Source organism: Acomys minous (genome assembly GCF_964271855.1).
Source record: "Acomys minous genome assembly, chromosome: 3".
Taxonomy (NCBI): Eukaryota; Metazoa; Chordata; class Mammalia; order Rodentia; family Muridae; genus Acomys; species Acomys minous.
In genome coordinates, this window is record NC_140485.1 from 84,903,935 (window position 1) to 84,930,989 (window position 27,055).

General features: G+C 43.2%; 1 protein-coding gene across 2 annotated transcripts; it reads left to right on the plus strand.

Annotated features, from left to right (window-relative positions):
* Window positions 1-759: 759 nt before the first annotated feature.
* On the plus strand, window positions 760-24,733 carry GINS1 (GINS complex subunit 1). Of its 2 annotated transcripts, XM_084774900.1 has the most exons (8): window positions 760-841; window positions 2,385-2,773; window positions 6,012-6,076; window positions 10,244-10,342; window positions 13,289-13,379; window positions 19,625-19,741; window positions 21,967-22,041; window positions 24,305-24,733. In XM_084774900.1, the coding sequence occupies exons 2-8, from the start codon at window positions 2,699-2,701 to the stop codon at window positions 24,371-24,373; spliced, it is 591 nt and encodes a 196-aa protein (XP_084631026.1). In that variant the 5' UTR covers window positions 760-841; window positions 2,385-2,698; the 3' UTR covers window positions 24,374-24,733. The 2 variants fall into 2 exon arrangements, with proteins under 2 accessions (XP_084631026.1, XP_084631025.1); XM_084774899.1 differs by lacking the exon at window positions 760-841 and having other exon boundaries at window positions 1,380-2,773.
* The last annotated feature ends 2,322 nt before the right edge of the window (window positions 24,734-27,055 follow it).

Below are 27,055 nucleotides of genomic sequence, written 5' to 3' on the forward strand. Positions count from 1 at the left end.
TACTGATGCTTTCCACATTGCAAGATACGCTCTAAGAAAGGACCTTGTTACTGCGTTATCTTCAGTGTCTGGACCAATGCTTGGCTCCTAGTACACGCTTCATAAATATTTGCTGAGGGAAAGACTGAATCATCGAGACTGCTCACAGATATACTACTGTTCCCAATTTAAAAGTAAAGAAGTCTAAAGGTCAATAAGAGACTTGCCTCCTGCCTGCGATGAAAAAAGATGCATGGCTGTGAAGGGTCTAACTACCAGTTTCTGAATCACAATTCTACAACAGTACCGGAACTGGGTGTTTAATGAACACAAACCTAAGTGTCCTAATAGAGATTTAAAAAAGAACATCCCTATTTACTCAGCTATCTACCTACCTACCTACCTATTGTTTTATGATAAAGGGCCTCATACTCTAGCCCAGGCTGGCCTGGAACTCTCTGGAATATTCTCGTTTCAGCATCTGGAATAGTAGAATTACAGAGATGAGCCACAACACCTGGGCAAATGTTTCCTTTTCAAAGTGGGACATTCCCACACCCATTTTTCAGATAATGTACATCAAATAATGTACAGAGCAGGCCAAACTCCCAGCAGCCTCCCTCGCTCCAGGACCAGCTATAGGAATGTGACAGGCGCACTGTGACTGTGAGGTCACAGAAGGCAGAATCTTGCCTCCTTCCCCAGCTGACCCAGAAGCAGAGGCAAACTGACTCAAGCAGCTAGCTTGTAGTATGGGCTGCTTTCCATGCCTACTGCCTCCTGGCTTTGGACCACCTCCCTCTGAAACCTTTGAGAGAGGACCTCTTTAGTTTGATGGACCTCTTTAGAACCCCAGTAAACTGTATGTAGCATTAATAAGTAACAAAGCTCTCAGCTGAAGGACTGTTTGTCTCAGCACCTGACTCTCTGAATAACTTCTCTCAACATTGTCCTGTTACCCTAACAATCATGTTGTCTATATTTGCAAAAGAACAACCAAAACCCATTATTATAGAAATTAATACTGCTTTTTAATTTTTACTTATTTTTATTTATTTTTTTGAAACAGAGTTTCTCTATGTTATCTTGCCTGTCCTGGACTTGCTTTGTAGACCAGGCTGGCCTCGAACTCACAGTGATCTGTCTGCCTCTGCCTCCTGAGTGCTGGGATTAAAGGCATGCACCACCACGCCCGGCAGTACTGCTTTTTCAAAAATCAGCTAAATAGGTGAGGTAGTACACACTTTTATTTTTGCACCCAGGAGACAGAGGCAGGTGGATTTCTATGAGTTTGAGGTCAGCCTGATCTACATAGTGAGACCCTGGAGAGAGAGAGAGAGAGAGACAGAGAGACAGAGACAGAGGCAGAGAGAGACAGAGACAGAGAGAGACAGAGACAGAGACAGAGACAGAGACAGAGAGACAGAGAAGAGAGAGGAGAGAAAGGAGAAACTAAATAAAACAAGTGGGTTTTATGGTATGGGTTTAATCTGGGAAGAGGGAATCTTGAGGAATGGCCTCCATCAGATTGCCTTGACCAATCTGTGGGGAATGTCTTAATTATTGACTTGAGATGGCCCAGACCACGGAGGGGAGTGTTTCCCCAAGGCTGGTGGTCCTGGGTAAAAGTATGGTGAGTAACCCATGGCAAGCCAGTAAGCAGCCCCTTCCATCACCCTGCAGGAGTGACTGCCCTGAATTCCTTTCTTGGCGGACCACAGCCCTAAGCCAAATGGACCCTTTCCTTCCCAGTTTGCTTTTGGGCATGATGTTTTATTACAGCAAAAGTAGACAAATCAAGACAATTTTTAAAGAATTGAACTTTGGTTTTGTTGTTGTTTGTTTGTTTTTTTTTTTAAAGATGGGCTCCTTTAGAATTACTGGACTGAAGTAATTTGTCTTCCTCGACCACAGAAGAGCTGGGAGTGCAGACATTAGGCCACAGTATCATGCCCAACTTCACATTGTTATTATCTGTGACATTTTCAGTTTGCAAATACTTTTAAATAACTCTTTAAGATCAGAGTGCCAGAGCTGAAAGTGCAAAGCATAGAAATCAGGTTCTAATAATTTTAAGAGCTGTGTGACCTGCAGTAAGTTAACCACTTTGGTTTCCTCATCAGTTCTGCATACAAATAACACCTAAAGGAGAATTGTGAGAATTAACTGAAATGTACATCATAGTCCCTACTATACAGAGTACACAATAAAAGATGGTTTCTCTTTAATATTAAACCACTGGCAATGCAAAACTAAAACAAAACACTGCATCATAACTACTTTCTCGACTTTTCCTCTTACTCTCAAGGTGCCCCTTAGAATCTAAAGATAATTAAATGGAAGAAATAAAAGGATGGGAAAACGTATACTTTACTTTGCTGCACAAAAAGAGCCCTTTGTTTCAGCCTAGAGTCTCAGACGCAACTGACTTGCCAGAGAAGAAGCCATCCTCTTAATTCCCATTTTCCTGCCTCTGAATGAGGCTGCGCAATGAAGCCAAATTTCCCTTCTCGGCCACCTTAGGTTCCCGCCCCCTTCTAGCCCACCCCTTCTAGTTCACTTCTATTGGGTGAGTCTATTTGGCGCCAAAGTGAGGAGCTGCTTGCTGGAGCTGAGGGACTCTGAACAATAGAGGTGACGGGGCCGGGAGCCGGGAGCCCAGCGACCGTTTGGCGTGACTTGGCAGTTGACGAGACCGCCGGAACCAGGCGCGACCATCATGTTCTGCGAAAAAGCTATGGAGCTTGTCCGCGAGTTACACCGCGCGCCGGAAGGGCAGCTGCCTGCCTTCAACGTGAGGAGCGGCGGCCGCGGAGGGGCGTGTCGAGGGCGGGGCCTCTGGCTTGGGGGCGGGGCCTGTGTGGATATGCTCCAGCCAGTCCGCTGTGGCCTGCTGGAGATTCTTCTTACGTGTCTGTTGCTAGGTTCACTTTACCGCCCTTGTTGTTTCCGAGATCGGAAACAAAAAGTTTGAAACTGGGGGAAAACAAATTATAGGAAGAAAAAGAAAAGGCTCATACTTAACGTTACCCATTGATTTGGTGAATTTTCCCATCTGTTTCTTGTTTTTTGGTTTTTTTGTTTTTTTCGAGACAGGGTCTCTCTGTGTAGCCTTGGCTGTCCTGGACTCACTTTGTAGACCAGGCTGACCTCGAACTCACAGCGATTCACCTGCCTCTGCCTCCCGAATGCTGGGATTAAAGGCGTGCGCCACCACGCTGGCCTGGAACGTTACTTGAAAAGAAAAGAAAAGGCCGGGCTTGGTGGTGCAGGCCTTCGATCCCAGCACTCAGAGGCAGAAGCAGGAGGATGGATCTCTGAGTTCGAGGCCAGCTTGGTCTACAAAGAGAGTTCTAGGGCAGCCAGCACTACACAGAGAAACCCTGTCTTGAAAAACCATAAAAAGAAAGAAAGGAAAAAAAAAATGTCTTTTGAGAGACCTGCACGGAGGTGCCCCATGGAAGCCAGAAAAGGGTGGGGAATCCTCTGGAACTGGAGGTGTAGTCAGCTGTGAGCTGCACTCTGTAGAGTGTTGGAAACCCAGGGCCTCTGCAAGAGGAGCAAGCGCTTTAAGCCACTGAGCCATCTCTCCAGCCCCTGCCTCTGCTGTGAAGCTGTCCCGGCAGCAGCCTTTGGAAACCACAGATCTCCTTCCTTGCCTTTCTTTTACATGTATCTGGGTTCAGTCTACTAAGAGCTGACGCTTCTGTAAGGGGCCTAATGCCCTGTAAAGGGCCATCTGGAATCATGTAGTGTGCGTCCTTTGTATCCAGCCTCTTTTGCCCTGTATGATGTATTTGATACTATCCTTAGAGTGCTGTGTTTTTCAGTAGTTCAGTAGTTTGTAAAGTTTTGTGTGTTTTGCATGCATGCATGTATGCCACGGTGTGCATGCCTGGTGCCCACAGAGGTCTGAAGAGAGCAGTGGATCCCTCTGGAACTGGGGTGACAGATGTTTATAAATCATCATGTGGGTGCTGGGAATAGAACCTGGGTCCTGTACAAGAGCAACCATTGCTCTTAACCACTGAGCCATCTCTTGTAGTGTGAATTCTGGAATTTTGGTTTCTTTAAAAACACAGAAATAACCTTTAATCCCAATTAAAGGGGGGATGCAGAGGCAGACTGATCTCTGTGAGTTCAAGGCCAGCCTGATCTACAGAGTGAGTGCCAGGATAGCCAGGGCTACACAGAGAAACAAACAAACAAAACCTCAAAACAAAACAACAGAAATATTATAAGAAAATGTTACTTTAATCCCAGCACTCGGGAGGCAGAGGCAGGTGGATAACTGTAGTTCAAGGCTAGCCAAGTTCCAGAACAGCCAAGGCTGTTCTCCGAAACTCTGTCTCGGGAGAAAAAAATGTTTTCACTTTAATCTCAGGTGTGGCTATATGAGGCTGTTCTTACGATTTGCCTCGTGCTCTAGTAGAGGCTTGGTTTTGCTGCAGATAATTTCTGCAACTGTGTGACATTTGGAATTCTGGGGACTTTTCAGAGGCCATATAAATGCTAGGGCCTTGTGAGGCAGGGTTGGTTGCCATTGTTCAAAGAAGAAAAACAAGAACCCACAAAGCACTCCAGAGAAACTTTGTCATCATTAAGCAGTATTGCCCAATTCCCCTTTTCTCACAGCTCCTGATGACCACTTTTCTTTTACATCTATTTACTTATGTGGGTGTGGGCATGTGTACAAGAGCACAGATGTGGAGGAGGTCAGGGGACAACTTGAGAGAGTTGGTTCTCTCTTACCATATGAGTGATAGGAGCTCATCAGGCTTGGAAGGAAAGCAAGTGCCTTACATGCTGAGCCACAACACTCTGCCTTCACGTACACCTTAAGGCCAGAAGAGGGAATCAATCACATTATAGATGGTTGTGAGCCACTATGTGGTTGCTGGGAATGGAACTCAGTGCTCTTAACCTCTGAGCCATCTCTCCAGCGCTTTTTTTTTTTTAAGACAGGGGATCACTATGTAGTTCAGGCTGGTCTCAATTTGAGATGCTTCTTCAAATTGCTGGGATTGATTCTAGGCTTGTGCTACTGTGTCTGGCTAAATTGCTTTTCTGTGTATGAATTTACCTTGTTAGGTATTCCCAATAAGTAGAGTCCAACTATAGTTCTTCTGTGTCTGGTGTCTGTGGTTTAACGTGGAGTTTTCAGGGTCTAGCTATGTTATAGCATGTGTCAGGACTTACTCTTCTTACAGATAAGTGATGCTCCATTGGGTGATGTACCACATTTGCCTTCTCTCTCCATCTGTTGTTGGTCCTTTGAATTATTTTTGCTTTTTGACTTTTTTTGAATGATGCTGCCAAAACCATTTGTGTAAAGTCCAGGGTATGTCTGTAATTTCAGGACTTGGGATGCTGAGGCAGGAGTTTTAATGTGAGTTTGAGGTCAACCTGGGCCACATAATACTAGCAAGAACCTGTTTCAAGAAAACCGATTATGAAAACATAAACATAAAGAATCAAACACAACAAAGTTGTGTGTGTGGATTGGGGTAGAAAGAAAGGAAAAAGAGAGAGAGAGAGAGAGAGAGAGAGAGAGAGAGAGAGAGAGAGAGAGAGAAAGAAAGAAAACAAACACATGGGATTGGGTATAATAAACCCAGGAAAGGAATTGTATGGTAGGTAGTTCTGCTTAACTTTTTTTTTCTGGTGCTGGGCATAGAGCTCAAAGTCTTAGCAAGGTAGGAAAGGCCTCTACCACTGAGTTGCATCCACAGTCGTTTGTATTTTAAGATAGGATATCTATACAGTGCATGAAGACCTTAAACTCTAGATCCTCCTGCGTGGCATTCTGAGTTCAGGAACTACTCTGTCCATTCCTTTTAACTGTTGGAGCAGCTGTGGAACTATTTCCACAGGGCTGTACCACTTTGTGTTCCTTGCCAACACCTGTAGCCATGGAAATATTGTGAAGCCTATTGTCTCACTGGGAAGGTATATAAATGAAAGATATTGTATAGATTGAAATTGATAAGAGAGTCAATGAATGTATATCAATACCAATTTATATGTTTCAGGAGGATGGACTCAGACAAGTTCTGGAGGAGATGAAAGCTTTGTATGAACAAAACCAGTCTGATGTGTAAGTTGTGATAATACTGATGTTTTAAAAATAAGAAATGAAGCTGGGTGTGGTGGTGCATGCCTTTAGTCAGGAGGCAGAGGCAGGGAGATCATAGTGAGTTTGAGGCCAGCCTGGTCTACAAAGTGAATCCAGGACAGCCAAGGTTACACAGAGAAACCTTGTCTCGATAAACAAAACAAAACTAAAAAAGAAATGAGATGTTAAAATCAGAACCTTGTATCTTTGGGGATGTAAATTTTTTAATTCTCTAAATCAGTCTTACCTGGGTTGTACACGTGAGATCAGCAGTAGAACTTGAAGGGTTTTCTGCTGCTCTGTGATTGGACAGTGCTTCCCATGTGCTAGATGCTTAGTTATGTATGATGTGTGACTTCTGAATTGAAAGAATTAAGTTGGGCTGTAAAAGATGCGACAATTCACACTTAGCGTCCACTCATTGTTGTCGTTAACAGAGGCCTTAGTGTGTTTGAAGGAGAGGGGTCCACCGAGCAGGAACAGCAGCGATTTCTGATAGAATTGAGTAGAGCCTGAGACCGGGTGTCGTTTAGCAGCTCTAGAAAGGGCTGTGACTGAACATTTAAAGCTAGGCATGGCAACTCACACAGTGGAGAGCCTGGTCTGTGTGAGCAGACGTCAGCGGCCGCCATCACATAGCCAGATAAAAAAGGGGGTGCTGATGGGTCAAAGCTGAGGTAGAGTATGGTCATGTCATCCGTTCTCATCTCCCCTCTACGCCTCCGCAGAGCCAGGCTTCCTCTGTGACTGTCCTGGGATTCAACTCTGGACCAGGATGTCCTCAAGCTTAGAGATCCACCTGCCTCTGCCTCCCAAGTGGGAGGATTAACGTCCAGCCATAGTCAGAATCTTTTTGTTTGTTTGTTTGTTTGTTTGTTTGTTTGTTTTTTGAGACAGGGTTTCTCTGTGTAGCCTTGGCTGTCCTGGACTCGCTTTTTTTTTGTAGACCAGGCTGGCCTCGAACTCACAGCGATCCGCCTGCCTCTGCCTCCCGAGTGCTGGGATTAAAGGCGAGCGCCACCACGCCCGGCTCGTAGACAGAATCTTAACTAAAGAGTTACTTGGATGTAGAAATTAATAATATGATAAGACCTGTAAGGCAAACAAAACGATAGGAACACAACACATACAGATAACAGAAGGAGGAAATGAACCTCAGCAGCGCTGTGGTAAATGTGATGCAGATGCCAAGTCTTTTTTTTTTTTCCTCGAGACAGGGTTTCTCTGTGTAGCCTTTGGTGTTCTAGACTCACTTGGTAGACCTGGCTAGCCTTGACGTCACAGATATCCACCTGCCTCTGCCTCCCGAGTGTAGATGTCAAGTCTTAGCTCAATCTACCAAGTTGTCCGTTAATCCATTCAACAGACAAGCACTAAATAAAGTTGTACTGATAAATGTTTCCGGTAATGCTCAGAGACAATGTAAAGTATAACTGGCATGGAGGAATTGACAGTTTTCTCTAGGGAAAGACATTTAGGCCAGGCGTGGTGGCGCACGCCTTTAATCGCAGCACTTGGGAGGCAGAGGCAGGCGGATCACTGTGAGTTCGAGGCCAGCCTGGTCTACAAAGTGAGTCCAGGACAGCCAAGGCTACACAGAAAAACCCTGTCTTGAAAACCAACCAACCAACCAAACAAAAAGACATTTAGGTGAGGCTTCAAGGAGAAGTAGATTTTATTTGCTAAAACAGGGTGAGCAGAGGACATTCAGACAGTGGCCACTTGCCTAGCATGTGTGGTGCCCTGGGGTTAATCTCTAGCACCACGAAAACAAAACAACCTATGTCAAGGATCATAAAGAGGCGAGTATTCCAGAAACTGCACTTAAAGATCAGTGTGCTGGAACTTAGCAAGGAGAAAGTGACATCAGATGAGATATTTGGGTGGGCAGTTTTTATTTTGAGGTCTTCCTGGCTGCTGTATCTACTTAACAAGTAGAGAAGAGGGGACATAAAAAGTAACCTGGACTTGGGGCTGGAGAGATGGCTCAGCGGTTAAGAGCACTGACTGCTCTTCTAGAGGTCCTGAGTTCAATTCCCAGCAACCACCAATTCTCAGCAACCACATGGTGGCTCACAAGCATCTATAATGTGATCTGTTGCCTTCCTCTGGTTGCAAGTGTACATGCAGGCAGAGCACTGTATACATAATAAATAAATAAATCTTAAAAAAAAAGTAACCTGGACCATAATGAACAAAATAAAAATATATTTTGGAGTTTGCTTATTAGGTCTTGGTTTAGTAAGGGACTGAATTTTCTGTACTCCCTGTGTCTGTACTCTGCAAATTAATGATACAGAAATTTGTCCCTTACTCTGGTAAATTCTCTTCAGGGAGGGGACCATTGTTACTAGTTTCTGGTTACAATTATTTGTGAGGGGGCTGGAGAGATGGCAGTGGTTAAGAGTACAAGCTGCTCTTGAGAGCAGCTGGATTTGATTCCCAGAACCTACAGGGCAGGTCACAAAGGTCTGTAACTCCAGTTCCTGGGGATCTGACACCCTCTTCTGCCCTCTGTGGGAACTCCATGCATTTGGTACAAATACCATACATAGAAAAAGAAAAGATTATTATTATTATTTTTAAAGATTTATTTATCTATTATTATGTATATAGTGTTCTGCCTGCAGGTACACCCGCAGGCCAGAAGAGTGCATCAGATCACATGCTTGTGAGCCACCATGTGGTTGCTGGGAATTGAACTCAGGACCTCTGGAAGAGCAGCCAGTGCTCTTAACCTCTGAGCCATCTCTCCAGCCCCTATTTATTATTTTTATTTTGGTTTTTTTTGAGGCATTGTTTCTCTGTGTAGCTGTGCTGGAACTTTCTCCCTAGAGGTAGGACTAGGCCTATCTCTGCCTCCCAAGTACTAGGATTAATGGCATGTGCAAGCCCAGCCCAAAGAAGAGGATTTTTTTGTTTTTTTTTGTTTTTTGTTTTGAGACAGGGTTTCTCTGTGTAGCCTTGGCTGTCCTGGACTCACTTTGTAGACCAGGCTGGCCTCAAACTCACAGCGATCATACCCACCTCTGCCTCCCGAGTGCTGGGATTAAAGGCGTGCGCCACCATGCCTGGCTCAAAGAAGAGGATTTTAAAAAATAAATAGTAGGGCTGGTGAGAGAACTCAGTGGGTAGAGGTACTTGCTGCTAAGCTTGATGATGAGTTCAGTTCCCAGGAACCATGTGGTAAAAGGAAAGCTGCCCTCTGATCTTTACATGAACTGGATGTACATACAAATAAATCCAATAACACTTTAAAATATAAAATAAATTGTGAGTAGAAGTGAATCCTTCGACGAATCATGTGCAAATGTGAAAAGTTTTACATGTTCTTTCTGAATTATTCTATTAAACTTAATCATTTGAGAATAGATCTCATTTTTTTAGTTGTCTTACCTAAAGCTCTCTCTTTTTTTGTTTTTTTTTTTTGAAACAGGGTTTCTCTGTGTAGCTGTCCTGGACTCACTTTGTAGACCAGGCTGGCCTCAAACTCACAGCGATCAAGCCTGCCTCTACCTCCCTAGTGCTGGGATTCAGGGTGTGTGCCGCCACGCCCGACTCACCTAAAGCTTTCTATCCTGTCCTGTTTCCCAAGTTCTGGGATTTCAGACTTGGCGAAACCGTTCCCTGCTGGTCCAACGTAATGTGTTGGTTCCTTATAATCTGGGAATTATATCCTGACATTGTAAGCAGTTGTAGAGAATGTGGAGTGGTAACCTGACCTTCATAGGATGGCAGACGTGTGTAGAACGGTGCTTGTGCTCAGGGGAGTAGCTTAGTGCCGCGGCTCTTGCCGAGCACATGTGGGATCCTGGGTTTAATCTCTAGCACCACAAAAACAGAACCACCCGGATATTCAGTGACAAATACAGGGTCTCACTAGGTAGACTAGGATGGCCTTGAACGCAGACATTTTTCTGACTGTCTCCTAGTGCTGGGATTAAAGGTGTGCACCAAACCCAGTTCTGGTTTTTCATCTTTTACTATACTAATAAAGCACTGGCATGGAAGTGGCTACTCTGCTCTGGTTGGCTGCTAACTAATTGTAAAGGGACAAAACAAGCATGTAAGTCAGTCATCATGGCTTTGAAATGTTTACCTACACTGGACTGTGCATATCTGCTTCTTGCTCCTTACATGTCTTAACAGGAATGAGGCGAAGTCAGCTGGACGAGGTGATCTGATACCAACCATCAAATTTCGGCATTGTTCTTTGTTAAGAAATCGACGCTGCACTATAGCATACTTGTAAGTGTCTATGGTTTTGCTTGGGTGTCAGGGACTCTAGGAGGGTTTTTTAAAAAAAAATATTTATTTATTTTATTTTATGTGCACTGGTGTTTTGTCTGCATGTGTGTCTGTGTAAGGGTGTCAGATCATGGAGTTACAGACAAGTGTGAACTGCCATGTGGGTGCTGGGATATGAACCTTGGTCTGCTGGAAGAGCAGTCAGTGCTCTTAACCACTAAGCCCCTCTAGGAGGGTTTGTTTGTTTGTTTGTTTGTTTATTTATAGAGTATTCTGTCCACATATGTGCCAGAAGAGGGCACCAGATCTCATTGTAGATGGTTGTGAGCCATGATGTAGCTGCTGGGAATTGAACTCAGGACCTTTGGAAGAGCAGACAGTGCTCTTAACCTCTGAGCCACCTTTCCAGCCCCTAGGAGGGGTTTTTGTTGTTGTTTTTCTTTTTGTGGTTTTTTTTCCCCCTGAGGTAGGGTTTGTTTGTGTAGACTTGGCTGTCCTGGACTTGCTTTGTAGACCAGGCTGACCTTGAACTCACAAAGATCCACCTGCCTCTGCTTCCTTGAGATCCACCTGGCTTTTAGGGTTTGTTCTGTTTTGTTTTTTGAGACAGGGTTCCTTTGTGTAGCTTTGCCTGTCCTGTAACTCAGCTCAAGACCAGGCTGGCCTTGAACTCACAGAGATCTGCCTGCCTCCAGCTTCCAAGTGCTGTGATTAAAGGTCAGTGCCATCCTCCCCCCCACCCCCACCCCCACCCCTCCCCCCTCCCCCCCCAGGCAGGTTTTTAATGTAGTTTCTCAGTGGGTAGCAAGGGAAAAAAAAAGAATCTTCTGTTGTTCCTTTTTATGTTTTTGTTTGTTTGGTTGGTTGGTTTGGTTTGATTTTGAGAGACAGGGTTGTATCCATGGTTGGCCTTGAACTTGCTATGTAGATAGGCTGATCTTGAATTCACAGAGATCTTTCTGCTTTTACCTCCTGAATGAAATTACACCTGGCTTAAAAAAATTGTTTAGATTATGAAGTAGTAGTCATAAAAAGATTGAGACTAATATATCTTGCTCTGTGGAACTTGGTTCTTACATATTAGTGTTTGCTGTACTGATTTGGAGTATAATGACAGTTCAGCACTGAATTCTTTTTTTTGTTTTGTTTTGTTTTTTGAGACAGGATTTTTCTGTGTATCCTTGGCTGTCCTGGACTTGGCTTTTAGACCAGGGTGGTCTTGAACTCACAGAGATCCACCTGCCTCTGCCTCCGGAGAGCTGGGATTACAGGTGATTGCCACTGTGCCTGGTACCACTGAATTCTTTACACTTTTCCTTTCTAAACAGTAAGGCCCTCATGGTCTTTGTAACCACTGCATATTGTCACATTTGGAGACATTAAACAATGCCTGGTGGAATCTGTCAGGTTGAAACAGGGTCTCATTATGTAGTCCTCTCTGGCTTTGAACTCAAAGAGATCCTCCTGCCTCTGCCTCCAAGGTTCTGAGATTAAAGGCATGCGCTACTGTGGGTCTCCCCTTTTCTTGGGGACCGTTGACCACCAATCCAAGAGGGTGAGAAGAGCAGTGTTCTGACAGCAGCATGTACAATGGATTGACTTCCAAGACCAGCTTCAGTGAGGCCATTCAACCTTATTTGGGATGAACAAGGGTTATCTAGAACTTTGGGGAGGGGGGAAGGATTTCCAGGGTAGATATTGGCTTGGGGCTTAAGGTATTGTAATACCTCATTTGCATGGAGAGGCAATCCAGGAATCCCAGGTGCTTGCTGAGCAGGTTCTTATCTGGAGAAAGGAAATTGAACCTGTAATTTCCCTAAGGACTATGGGACATTCCTCAGGTAGAAGGTGTGGGGATTTGGGCTTCCCAGGCAGAGAAGAGGAAGCTACTGACAAAGGGAGTCCTCCATTTTGTGCCTTGCTCCAGGCTTTCCAGTCTTTTTCTTCCTTTCTTTCTTTTCTTTTCCGAGACAAAGTTTCTGTATGTAGCCTTGGCTGTCCTAGACTCATTTTGTAGACCAGGCTGGCCTCAAACTCAGCAATCCACCTGCCTCTGTCTACCGAGTGCGCCACCACACCTTGCTCACTTTCCAGTCTTGACAGACTAAGATGTTAGTAGCAGGGTTTCCACATGCCACTGTACCCAGCAATCTAAACTGTTCTTTTGGTTTTTTCTTTTTCTTTTTGGTTTTTTGAGACAAGGTCTCTCTGTGTTAGCCTTGGGTGTCCTGGGCTCACTTTGTAGTTCAGGCCCGCCTTGAACTCACAGCGATCCGATTCGCATGCCTCTGCCTCCCGAGTGCTGGGAATAAAGGTGTGCACCACCACGCACGGCTTCTAAACTGGTCTTAGAGTGCTCACTTTGCTTCGGCACCTCTAAACTGTTCTTATGCACGTTTTTTTCCATTGTCCCAAAGATGTTTTCTGTTGGTGTCTTTCTGTCAGCCAAAGTCCACATGTTCCACTTAGGTTATTTATTTTTTTGTGAGTCTTGACTCTACTCCTCAGAATGACTTTTGACCCCTTTTATTCTTTTTTTTTTGTTGTTGTTTTTGTTTTTTGAGACAGTGTTTCTCTGTGTAGCCATGGCTGTCCTGGACTCACTTTGTAGACCAGGCTGGCCTTTAACTCACAGCGATCCACCTGCCTCTGCCTCCCGAGTGCTGGGATTAAAGGCATGCACCACCACCGCCCAGCTTATTCTTTTTTTAAAAAAAATTTAAAAGATTTATTTATTTATTATGTATATAGTGTTTTGCCTGCATGTGTGCCTGCATACCAGAAGAGGGCACCAGATCTCATTATAGATGATTGTGAATACCATGTGGTTGCTGGGAATTGAACTTAGGACCTTTGGAAGAGCAGTTAGTTCTCTTAACCTCTGAGCCATCTCTCCAGCCCCCCACACCTTTTATTCTTATGTCATCTAATCCCTTCATGTCCTAGGTATGACCGATTGCTTCGGATTAGAGCATTGAGATGGGAATATGGCAGTGTCTTGCCAAATGCTTTACGGTTCCACATGTCTGCTGAAGAAGTAAGTTAGCACTATTCAAATGCATAAAAATGTTATGTTCTCCAATAGCAGTGTTTCTTTCTTTCTTTCTTCTTTTTTTTTTCTTTTTTTCTTTTTTGGCATTTTTTTCAGACAGGGTTTCTCTGTGTAACAGCTCTGGCTGTCCTGGAACTGGCTCTGTAGACCAGGCTGGCCCCGAACTCTCAAAGATACGCCCGCCTCTGCCTCCCAAGTAATGGGATTAAAAGTGTGCACCAACACGCCTAGTTTGAACTATTTTCTTATATACTGTGATAGGAATTATATGGTGGGGAGTAATTCTAAGTACCATGTGGAAAACTTTTAGTATTTAACAAAGTAAAATCCCAATATGCTCTTTAATAGTGATGCATCTTTGGGATTAAAAACTGTATTATTACTTGGTGTTTTCTATACAGTGTGTGCATAAATGTATACACACACACACACACACACACACACACATTCTACCAACATTACAAATTCATATTGGTAATAAGTTTTTGTTGATCTAGTAACCAAGGCACAGGGTCACTCCAGATACTGGATTGGAGCTAGGTAAACTTAAGTCCTGACTATTCAAGGACTGTCTGTCTGAAGCAAGCAACTTGACCTCTACCTATACCTAAATTCTCTCCTTTAAAAATGACACAGGTTCAGGGGCGGGAGAGATGGCTCAGCGGTTAAGAGTACTGGCTGTTCTTCCAAAGGACCCAGTTCATTTCCCAGCACCCACATGGCACCTTACAACTGTCTATGTAATTCCAGTTCCAGGGGATCTGACACCCTCACATAGACACACATATAGTCAGAACACCAATGTAGTGAAATAAAAATAAATAAATAATTTTTAAAAAGTGATAAAGGTTTGCAAGGACTTTAGACACTAACTGCCTTAAGTTAGATGACACTTTACCTAAGTCTTCCATAAGATTTTCCCTTACTTTAGATAACAGTCACAGGTTCTAATGTCCCATGATTCCTGTAGGTTCAGTACTTCACCAGAGTAAGCCACAAAACTCAAAACCATTCTGCTTCAGACTTTAAAGTCTTGAAACCAAATTGATATAAAGCAACGCAGATACAGACCGGCCGGAACCAGCCACATGAGGCTCACAAGGCAAGAGCAGAAAGGGTTGGAGGCTCTAAGCGTCTGGCATCTTATTTATTCTTGTAACTCAGAGCTGGACATCCTCTTGACACATTCCATAGTGGCTCACATAATGCTAGCATCCAGGTACTCTCTCACAGCACTGGCAGCTAAGTGACTGGGGCTTTATACTCTAGGGACATGACCATTGTCCCTAAGCTCACTAAGGGACATGTCATTAAGCTCAGCCTTTTCTCCTCCCCTCCCAGGAGGTCACAGTCAGGTCCAAAGCCCAGACCACTGGTTGTATGGTTTCTAGCCTCCCTTCTATGTCACTAGGTTAGTGTAAACTAACCAATGTCCACTGTGGGTTATTTCATTTAACAAGGTACTTTAGATACTTCTGCATCAGTGATATGTGATTTCGGTCCTTAACGTGATTTACGTACTATATTACACTTATTGATTTGTGAGTGTTTAACCAACCATTTGTCTTTGGAGTGAAGTCAACATGGGCATGATCTGATCTTTTTAATGTGTTCTTCTTGAATATTTTTTTGTTTTTATTTTTGTTTTTCGGGACAGAGTTTCTCTGTGTAGCCTTGGCTGTCCTGGACTCGCTTTGTAGACCAGGTTGGCCTCAAACTCACAGAGATCCACCTGCCTCTGCCTCCTGAGCGCTGGGATTAAAGTCCTGTGCCACCATGCCCAACTGGGTACATCATTTGATCGTAGGGAAATTTCAGTTTCCTCCCCAATCTTCAAAAGTGTATTGTTGAGGGGCTGGAGAGATGGCTCAGCGGTTAAGAGCACGTCTGCTCTTCCAGAGGCCCTGAGTTCAATTCCCATCAACCACATGGTCTGGTTCCCTCTGCAGGTGTACATGCAGGCAGAACACTGTATACATTAAAAAAAATGTGTATATATAATATATATTTGAATTTCTGAGTATTTGTGTGGTTTCAGTAGTTTTCTTCTTGTTAATTTCTAGTTTTAGTGTATTAATTTGTTAATACAAAAAGTTAGATTCTCTTGTATTTTTAAAGAATTGATCTCTTCCAGAAGCTTATGAGCTGCAAGAAGAATGTATATCCTTTATCTGTTAGATAGATATTCTGTGTGTATCTGATAAGCTCATCTGATGTACTGTATAGTTTGATTTTTTTTTTAAGAGGGGGTCAGAGTCCCTGGAACTGGAAGTACAGATGACAGTGACCCACCCTGTTGATGCTAGAAACTGAACCCAGGTCCTCTGCAAGAGCAACAGGTGTTCTTCTCTGAGCCATCTCTCCAGCCCCTGCAGCATAATTTAACGCTAAGGTTTATTTTTTAATTATCCATTTGAATGACAATGGGGTATTGAAATCACCTACTACCTTCAGGTGTGGTGGTGCATTCCTTTAATCCCAGCACTAGGGAGGCAGAGGCAGGTAGATCTCTGTGAGTTCAAGGCCAGCCTGGTCTATAAAGGGAGTCCAGGACAGCCAGGGCTACACAGAGAAACCCTGTTTGGATAAACAAACAAACAAACAAACAACAAAAACAAAAGAAGAAGAAGAAGAAGAAGAGAAAAATGACGTATTACTATTGTATCAGGACCTATCTAATTTTTTGTAGATAGCCACCAGTATTTAGCACCTTAATATTTATTTCCATTTGTTATATCATCTTGTAATTCTAGTTTGCTTTGTGTTTTTGACATTTTGACTATAATATGCTATAGATTGTTTTCTGGTCATGTGTCTTTAGGGTACTAATGTCTCTTGTGTCAGGGTACCATTTTCTAGATGTGGGAAATTTTCACTATGATTTCATTGAATAGAATCTCTCAAGCCTTTAAAGTTTATCTTAACTTCTTTCCCATGAATTCTTAGGCTTGGTCCCTTGACTGTGTGCCAGAGTTCTCCATCACTGTGTAGTGACGCCTACCTCCCAGTTGATGCTTGAATGTAGTCTTTCCTCTCTCTTCTGTACTGTGGTGTCTATGTATGTATGTATGTATGTATGTATGTATGTATGTATGCATGCATGCATATATTGTTTTTTGGTCCTTTGGTTGGGTTTTCAAGACATCGTCTCTCTGTAGGCCTGGCTGTCCTGGACTGGGTTGTAGATCAGGCTGGCCTCCAACTCACAGAGATCCACTTCCTGATCATTGAAGGTTTTGGTTTGTTTTAGTTAACATTTCCCCCGACAATATTAGTTTCTTTGCTGACATTTTCTTCTAGGTTGACTTTCATTCCTAATTCATCCATTTTAGTACTGTCCCCATGTACTGGTGACTTTTTCTCTTTAGGTTCTTGATTTAACTAATCCATTTGTTTGTATCATCGTATGAGACATTGACCAGTGTTTACTAGTAATCTTTGAAATCATCATCTAGTACTATAGTTATTTCACTGGTTTTGAGTTTAGTAGATCATATTATATAAAGCCTTTTGGAGGAGCCAGTTTGTCACATTTCCTCATTGTTTTGGGGTCTCTGGCTTGGGATGCACATATCTGCTGGTCTGGATCTCTTTTCTTGTTTTATTTGGCGATCTTTTTTTCTTTTCTTTTCTTTCTTTTTTTTTTTTTTGGTTTTTCGAGACAGAGTTTCTCTGTGTAGCCTTGACTGTCCTGGACTCACTTTGTAGACCAGGCTGGCCTCGAACTCACAGCGATCCGCCTGCCTCTGCCTCCCGAGTGCTGGGATTAAAGGCGTGCGCCACTACGCCTGGCCTTTGGGGATCTTTTAAAAAAAGATTTATGTATTTATTATGTATACAGTGTTCTGCCTGCATGTACACCTGCAGGCCAGAAGAAGACACCAGATCTCATAGATGGTTGTAAGCCACCATGTGGTTGCTGGGAATTGAACTCAGGACCTTTGGAAGAGCAGCCAGTGCTCTTAACCTCTGAGCCATCTCTCCAGCCCCTGGAGATCTCCTTGAAGGCTTAATCTCCAGGACCTTGCATAGAGAGAAAGCAAGTTTTTGTAATAGCAAGAGCTATAAGCCATACAAGATAAAGGGGTACACTTAGAATCTAGTAACAGTGAGCACAGAGTGAGACTAGCAAAGCTACTACAGGATATAGGGCAAAGTCAATTTTTAGAGTGAATGTGGAGATAGTAAATGAATGACATAAAAGAAGGAGGCGGGGAAGGGGAGAAATAGAGAAGCAAGATTAAATATAGGAAAGGGGAAAGAAGCTGAATAGGAAAAAGGAGAAAAATGTTATTCTAGGGAAAGAAGAACAAATTAGAAATTAAAAGAAAAAACAAATGCTATCATGAAAAAGTTCAAACAAATTAGACAAGTACAGTGAGAATAAAAACCAAAGATATAATGAGTATTTAAAGACAGTAAGGTAAAGTCAAAATGTTCTAAATACATAGAGGAGAAAACCTGGGGGGGGGGGGTGGAAGTATAGAGGGGAAACATAGGGCAAAAAATAAAAAGAGAAAGGAAAATAAAAAAATACTGTCTAACAGTGAAAACGATCTATAAACCAAATTAGATGTATCACAAAAAAAACTTAAGGCTGAGGGAAGATTGTGCAGAGGGTGCAGATTGTAAGAGCCAGAGGACTCTGTTGTGAGATGAGGAAGCTTCCCTCACGATACCTCAGCAATATGGCTGCCCAAACAAGACCCAAAGAAGCATAGTACAAGTAGACTGCTAACAGAGAAGGAGGGCGCAGTCTCATGGGGCTCTACCCATAGACAACATGCTCCAGGAAGGATTATATTTCCCAGGGGTGAGCCCCCCAATTGGTCACCCAATGCAAATGGTCAGCCCTGAAGTCACATATATTCAGAGCAACATGAAACAGACTGAGCAGGTTTTATTTACATATTTAGACATGTATCTAACATTATAGGTTTTATACACACATACACATATATATCAATAATAATTAAAGAAAAAGACCATGGTTTTGAGGGAGCAAGGAGACTACATAGGTGGAATTGGAGGAAAAGAAGGGGGAAATGATGTAATTATATTTTCATTTAAAAAAGAAAAAAATCCAATAATTGTTATGTTTGCTTTTGAGTTTTCTTTTTCTTTCTTTCTTTCTTTCTTTCTTTTTTTTTAAGATTTATTTATAATTTACACAGTATTCTGTCCACACGTGTGCCTGCCCACCACAAGAAGGCACCAGATCTCATTACAGGTGGTTGTGAGCCACCATGTGGTTGCTGGGAATTGAACTTAGGACCTTCGGAAGAGCAGACACTGCTCTTAACCTCTGAGCCATCTCTCCAGCCCGCTTTTGGTTTTTCCATACAGGGTTTTTCTATATAGCCCTGGCTGTCCTGGAACTCATTCTGTTGGCCTTTGCCTCCTGAGCGCTAGGATCAAAAGTGTGCGCCACCACCAGGCCAGCTAATTTTTACCTCCAAAATACTTGGTAGTGTACACATTTAATCCCAGCAGTCAGGATGCAGATGCAAGCAGATCTTTGTGAGTTCAAGGCCAGGTTGGTCTACATAGCAGGTTCCAGGACAGCCAGGGTTAGAAGGTGAAACTCTGCTTTAGAACAGGCTGGGTAGCTCTGTATGCTTTGAATCCCAGCACTGGCAGAGGCAGGTTGACCTCTGTAAGTTCAAGGCCAGCTGAGTTTATAGAGTGAGCTAGGGCTACAAAGAGAAAACCTGTCTTGGGGGAAAAAGAGAGAGGTAATAAAAGTAACACTAAATAAAAATGTGAGGGGATTCAAAATTAATAAAAAGGTGAGTGGATTTCCCAGGGTTTAAAAGAACACATAGATGAGGTACTAGAGCATCTTTCTGGTCGTTCCTAAGGGTCCTCAGAAATTGGAGTGGGCCAGTTCCATGCACAGTGGGCAGGGCCAGCCGAGCCTGTGGCCCTTGTCTTCTCTGTGCCTTTTACATGCTGTTGCTCAGACCATACTGGCTAAGTCTCTGATGTCTGCCAGAGCTGTCTTCACTTTGGTACTTGTGACAGCTTTGTCAACTCGACACAACCTAACAAGTATGTTAGGATGTGGGGATGAGATCATTGGGCCTGTAGGTGTGTCTGGAAGAGTTTTATAATTAAGTTAATTGATGTGGGAAGATCCAGCCGTAGGATGTGTTGGTTTTGAAATAGTAGCATATAGTTTGTGCAGATTTTCTTAAATCTTTGTCAAATGACCATTTTTATGTTTACAGATGGAATGGTTCAACCATTATAAAAAGTCTCTTGCTACTTACATGAGGTCACTGGGAGGAGATGAAGGCTTGGACATCACACAGGATATGAAGCCCCCCAAAAGCCTATATATTGAAGTATGTTGCCTTTAATATGCACATTGTGCTGCCTTCTATCAAGGATGATGATTTACTATCTTCTTTTAAAAATGAAAGGAAACTGAAGACAAAAGCATGAGAGGAAGGTAGCTTCCATTGTCTCTAGTATGGACACCTAAAATTTCATCAGTACAGCCATTTGTCTTTGGTACCACAAATAGATGGCCATTGGAAGAAACAGTTTCTGAAGAGGGAGAGAAACCTATAGATTGAAAGCTAAGACATGAAAAAATTAAAAAAATTTAAAAAGAAAAGATATAAAACAGTGTGTAGCTCTGCCAGATTCTAGCTTCAACATGAAAACTTAGAAAAATACTAATAACTTAACTCTGGTTAAGAGCACTGGCTGCTCTTGCAAAGGATTCAGATTTAATTCCAGCACCTACCTGGCAGCTCACAGCCATCTGTAACGTCAGTCCTAGAGGACCCAGTGCCCTCTTCTGCCCACATGTGGTGTACAGACATACATGCAGATAAAACACCCATCCACGTGAAATGAAATGGGAAAGAAAATATTTATTAGGCTAGTGGGTACTTTTGCATATTAAATGATTAATGATATTAGATAGTAGTGTGGGACTTTTTTATTTTTATTTTTTGTATTTTGAGATAGGGTCTCATACATCTCAGGTTTGCCCAGAACATGCCATGTAGTCAGGGCTAACCCCATGCAATCCTATTGCTTCTACTCCCAAGAGTTGGGATTGCAGGCATGGGCCACCATGCTTGGCTTTGTGTTTCGTCTTTTAGGAATATTAATGTGTAGAAGTAGGTAATTTGAGCCAGTCATGGTGGTTGGATTCCTGTAGTCCCAGCAGCTGGGAGGCTGAGGCTGCATGATTGAGAGGTTAGAAGCAGCCTGGGCTACAGGAGACCCTGTCTCAAGGAGAGAAGAGTAATCCTGAAGTGACTGAGAGGAACACACTTAGCTACACGTTGATGTAACCTTTTACTTTTCTTAGTATGGCTGAGATTTTTCCGTATTAAATACCTGATCTAGAGTGCAGCATAGTGGCAGTCCCTGACTTGACATGCAGAAGGCTCAGCAACAGCACCTCTTTCTTAAAGCCAGTCTTTTCAAAGCAGCACGTATTGCCGTGGAGATGTTCTTCTAACAGTATTTCACCCGCTAAGATTAACTGTAGGACATGGTAGAAGTATCTGGCACTTGCTGCTGGAGTTGGCTTTACCAGAAGTAAGTGGCGGTGCAGTAGAGACCTGGCTCTCAGGAGAGTAAACTCCTTCCTAGCTCTCATGAGATGAAAAGCCTCCTTGTCTTCCTTGATAGTACTTAGTGCTGTCCCTTAAGGAATTATTTAAATGTAATGTGTATCTGAAAAGTTGCATGTCCCTTGGCATCCGTGAGGACAGTTTTGGGGAGTTGGTTCTCTCCTTACCCTGTGAGCCCAGGGGATGAAACTCAGGTCACCAACCTTACACAGCAAGTGCTTTTGCCCTCTGAACCATCTTGCCAGCTTAGATACCTCTTTACCATTGCAGAAGTTGCTGCCAAAGACTACACTCCTACTCTTACCTTCCAACCAAGACCTTCTCTCAGTTTCGATAACCTAGTTGCCTAAAGAATAAAATGGGATGATTAAGAATTATTTATAGATTAAAAGATAACTCAGGGCTCGAGAGATGGATCAGCGGTTCAGAGCATGGCCTGTTCTTCTAGAGGTCTTGAGTTCAATTCCCAGCAACTACCACCTATAATGTGATCTGATGCCCTCTTCTGGCCTGCAGGTGTACATGCAGATAGAGCACTCCTATACATAAAATAAATAAATCTTAACAAATAAAAAAATTTTAAAAAAGATAATGTAATCCAACTTCATTTTTCCTTTTTATGGTACCAAATGAAAGCTGTACTTTTATTTTTTACTGATAAGAATTCCCTGGAATAAGTCTGTGTATCGAAGAAAATTGGAAGAATCTCTTCCAAAGGTGGAACTGGCAAACTTAGCTCTGTCCTATTCACATATTGATATATGGGTGGGGACTACACAAATAAGGTTGGAGTGGATCTAAATATTACTTACTTAATACTTTTGCAGTGTGCGTTTTCTTTCTGATTAATACCTACAATAATATAAACAGGTATGATGAGGCACAGCTGCACCCTCAGCTAGTTAGGAGGCGGTCAAAAACACAGCAAAGACCTTATCTCAAGGAAAAAACAGAATTTCAATTTGTTCTTTCAGGTGCGATGTTTAAAAGACTATGGAGAATTTGAAGTTGATGATGGCACTGCAGTCCTGCTTAAAAAAAACAGCCAGGTATTTTCTGTTGTCATATACTTTAGACCTTGTTAGAAATGTGTGTGTGTCAACTAGGCAGTGGTGCATGCATGCCTTTAATCCAGCACTTGGCAGGCAGAGGGAGGTGGTTCTTCTGAGTTTGAGACCTGAGTTTGAGATCGAGTTCCAGGACAGCCAAGGCTATACAGAGAAACCTTGTCTTGGGGAAAAAAACTGATGTGTGTGGAAATGCTGGATTTGGTGGCAAACTGAGTATCTCTTTGTGAATTCTTCTGTATCTCAGACCAGTTCTGGACTTTTTCTGAATAAGACTTAGAGCAAATGTGTCAATCATATGGCAAGAAAAATTTACTTCACTTACTAGGCTGCTGCTTATATTTAATACTAAACATTTTTCTGTATAATGATTACAATGGCTTTATTCTAGATAGTTGACAGATTATGTGAGGACTATTAAAATGTGGATTACCATTTTAATAGTTAATCCTACCCAAGACAGGAGGATTAAAAGTTGAAGACCCAGCCAGGCGTGGTGGCACGTGCCTTTAATCCCAGCACTGGGAGGCAGAGGCAGGCGGATCGCTGTGAGTTCGAGGCCAGCCTGGTCTACAAAGTGAGTCCAGGACAGCCAAGGCTACACAGAGAGACCCTGTCTTTAAAAAAACCAAAAAAAAAAAACCAAAAAAAAAAAAAACCAAAAAAAAAAGTTGAAGACCCACCAGGTAATCGCAGCACTTTGGGAGCCAGAAGCAAGCAGATCTCTTGTGAGTGCCAGGCCAGGCTCATCTGGGGTCAGGTAGCTATAGGTCTTGGAAACGGCATCAAAAGTGGCCTTGGTAAAGTTGCCCAGGGTGGCAGTACAGCCCCTGGCTGATGCGTAGCTGTCATCAATACTGGCCATCATCAGTAGCTTCTTGGGCACAGGAGCAGAATCAATACCAGTGTCACCTTGCACAGAACACTGTGTGGCTTGCAAATCTTGTTACCCAGTAGCCTCTCCACACAGGGACGATGGAAAGCTTGGCCAAGGTGATGGCCCCTTGGATGGCAGTGACTACTTCCTTGGAGCATTTAACACCAAGACCAACGTGAACATTGTAGTCCCCAATAGTGACAAAAGCCTTGACCCTGGTCCACTGGCCAGCTGTGTCTGCTTCTGCACTTGCCTGATTTTAAGAACCTCATCCTACTGGGCATGGTAGTGCACGCCTGTAATCCCAGCACTCTGGAGGCAGAGGCAGGTGGATCTCTGTGAGTTCTGAGGCCAGCCTTGTCTACAAAGCGAGTCCAGGACAGCCCAGAACTATAAGAGAAACTCTGTCTTTTGGGGTGGGGGGGTGGGGGGACATCTTATCCTTTGGGGATATGCCCAATAATCTCAGATTCCTTAATTGGCAGGGAGAACAGATAAATCTCCTCCAAGCTTTGATCTTCATGTCCTTAACCAGGCAGAGGCAGGCAGATCGCTGTTAGTTAGAGGCCAGCCTGGACTACAGAGTGAGTTCCAGGACAGTCAGGGCTAAAACAGAGAAATCCTGTCTCAAAAAACCCAAAACCAAAACCAACTAACCCAACAAACAAAAACCCCAAAACCAAACCAAACCAAACCAAACCCAAAAACCAAACCAGCCAGTGTTCTGGAGGTACCATGGAAACCTGTAGTTGTCAGAAGCAAAGCTGTCCTCAAGGCCAGATGAGTAGAAGGCTAATTCAGTTTGTTATGGTTTTTCTTGAGCTCTGTGGTTGATCTGGCCACTGTGTACTGAGGTAGTGAACCCTGAGGTAGTGAACACGAGGTCGTGAACACCGAGGTAGTGAGGACTGGGCCTGTTCATCTGCTCCTGTGTAGACATGTGAACAGCCTGAACAACTTATGTTATCTGTATTTGAAACCTGTTTTCTACTGTTTAATGTTTTGTTTGTTTTGTTTTTTGAGACAGGGTTTCTCTGGGTAGCCTTGGCTGTCCTGGACTCAACTTGTAGACCAGGCTGGCCTTGAACTCAAAGTGATCCACCTGCCTCTGCCTCCCGAGTGCTGGGATTAAAGGCGTGCGCCACCACGCCTGGCTTAAATCTTAAGAATTAAGTGTTCAATTAGTAGTTATATCAATTTTACTTGGCTATATAACAGCACATTAGTTAAGTTTAGCTCTTATCTACACAGCTGTAGAATTTGATAAGGTATATCATTGCCTGTTGCTTTTTACTAATGCAAAGTAGAACTGAATTTTTTTCCTAATCGTTTCTCTCACTCTTTCCCTCTACCTCCTTTTCCTTGCAGCACTTTTTGCCTCGGTGGAAGTGTGAGCAGTTGATCAGACAGGGAGTTCTAGAGCACGTGCTGTCTTAACTGTATCCTGTGACGACAACAGCAAGGCACTTCAGGCTCTGCCAGGTGTGAAGCCAAGCCTAGCTTAGCATCCTCAGTGTCCTTACTGGACCTCTCCTTCCTTCTTTGATTTTAAATTTACAGACATGCTCTAAGATAATCAGGAGGGCTTGGGGTATAGCCAACAGAGAGCACTTGCTTAGCATTTGAGGAAACCCAGGGTTCCATCCTTGGCACCTCAGAAGACACAACAGAAAACAAAGAGCAGGCTGTATACCAGGACCACTTGGCTAGGAGCACAGTCTGTCAGCTGTTAAGCCTTTGTTAGAAGCTACATCTCTACCATTCCTACAGTAAATGCTGTACTTTTATAAATGAAAACGAAGTCTTCATTTCAATTCTGTTTCATCATGGGAGTCACCTGGTGGCACATCTTTGGTAGTATGTGCTGTGCAGCCAAGGGGATGAGTTTCTAGAATACATGTTTCTGACCACTCTGTCAAGTAGAGATGGCAATTTATCATATGGCTACGTGAGAAAGGAAAGGAACACACTGAAATTTGGTTTTTTCTGCAGTGGTGGCTCAAGACTGCCTTCATGCTAGTGGGTACCAGTGTTTCGGCTTTGTTCTTAATGTGGATGGAAGCTATGTATTTTTTTCAAAAGTAGCAAATAGTTACCAATGGAAGGTAGAAACAAACAAGCGTAGGGGAATAAATCTATAGTTTCCTTAGGAATAGAGTAACAGTTATTTTGGCCAGGTGAAGGTTGCAGTAAGCCAAAGGTGTGGCAGAGGCTTCAGGAGCTGTGGTTTTGTTTTGTGTTTTTTTGTTTGTTTTTTGAGACCGGGTTTCTCTATGTTATCTTGGCTGTCCATGAACTCACAGCGATCCGCCTGCCTCTGCCTCAGAGTGCTGGGAATAAAGGTGTGTGCCACCATGCGCAGCTCCTCTTGCTCTTCTGAAGAGCAGGTCCCAGAAGACACCTTGGCACTGGTGATGCTCTGCCTTAGCCTCTTAAATGTTAGGATACAATCTTGAGCTGCCTCACCCAGGTTTAGCTTCATCCTAGTCCTGGATTCTGTTTTTTTTTTTTTTTAATATTTTATTTATTTATTCATTTATTGTATATGAGTGCTTTATCTGCAGAAGAGGGCATCAGATCACATTATAGATGGTTTTTGAGCCACCATGTGGTTGCTGGGAATTGAACTCAGGACCTCTGGAAGAGCTATCTCTCCAGCCCCCCTGGATTCTGTTTTTTGTTTTGTTATGTTTTGTTTTTTGTTTTCTTCTATTGGTTTGCTTGAGACAAGGTCTATGTAGCTGTCCTGGAATTCACTAGATAGACCAGACTGGCCTTGAACTCATATAGGTCCACTTGCCCTGCTTCCTGGGTGCTGGAATTAAAGAAGTGTGCCACTACATTAGCTTGGTTTTGGCTTCTAATTTGATTTCATTTATATAAAGAGTATACTTTTACAACTAAAAATAATTTTAAATATTTTTATTAATTATTTGAGAATTTTATGCAATGTGCTTTGATTCTATTCACCTCCCAAATAATTTCTGATAAGGTGTTAGATATCATGATAGAATATGCTAGGTATTACTTTAGTCTTTGTAATTTTGTGAGACTTACAGTAAGGCCTCAAACAAGGTCGGCCTCTGCCTCCTGAGTGCTGGGTTTTAAAGGCGTGCTCCACAATTGCCTGGCTTTCACACTTTTTGAGCCAGGGTTTCTTACTGATTGAGCTAGACTGGCTGACTAATAAACTCCAGGGACCCTACTGTCTGTGCTTCTCCTGTGAGGGAATTAGGTACACCCACTGTGGCAGCAGTGAGATCTGAACTCGGGTCCTCATACATGTGCAACGGGAACTACACACTGAGCTGTCTCCCACGTCCTCTAATCTCCTGTTACTTCAGTGCCAGGCAGAGCCCAAAGTAAAGAATTATACTCACTGTGAGGTGTTTTGTCTGAGATAGGGTTTTTCTGTGTAGCCTGGCTGACCTGGAAGTTGCTCTGTACACCAGGCTGGTGCCTGCCTTTGCGTCTGCCTCTTGAGTGTTGGAATTAAAGGCAGGTGCCACAACCACTTTTCCCCACTGTGCGTTTTGAAAATGCCTATACTGATATAACACAAACTATGCTGAGACCTAATATTTTATTGCTTGGTAAAACACAACTCTTTTTTTTTTGGTTTTTCGAGACAGGGTCTCTCTGTAGCCCTGGCTGTCCTGGACTCACTTTGTAGACCAGGCTGGCCTCGAACTCACAGTGATCCGCCCGCCTCTGCCTCCCAAGTGCTGGGATTAAAGGCGTGCGCCACCACGCCCGGCTAAAACTCAACTCTTTTTAAGGTTTATTTATTTATTTATAGCATATACAGCATTCTGCTGCCACGTACGCCTGGATACCACAAGAGGGCATCAGATCCCATTATAGATGGTTGGGAGCCACCATGTGGTTGCTGGGAATTGAACTCAGGACCTCTGGAAGAGCAGATGGTGCTCTTAACCGCTGAGCCATCTCCCCAGCCCGACTCTTAAGTTATAAAAAAGCTTATTTCTGGAGTGAAGAGCTGACCTGTTTGTTTTCTGTTTTTATTTATTTTTGTTGCTGTTTTTAAGATAGGGTCTTAACTGTAGCTCTGGTTGTCCTGGAACTCACTATGTAGACCAGGCCAGCCTCAAACTCACA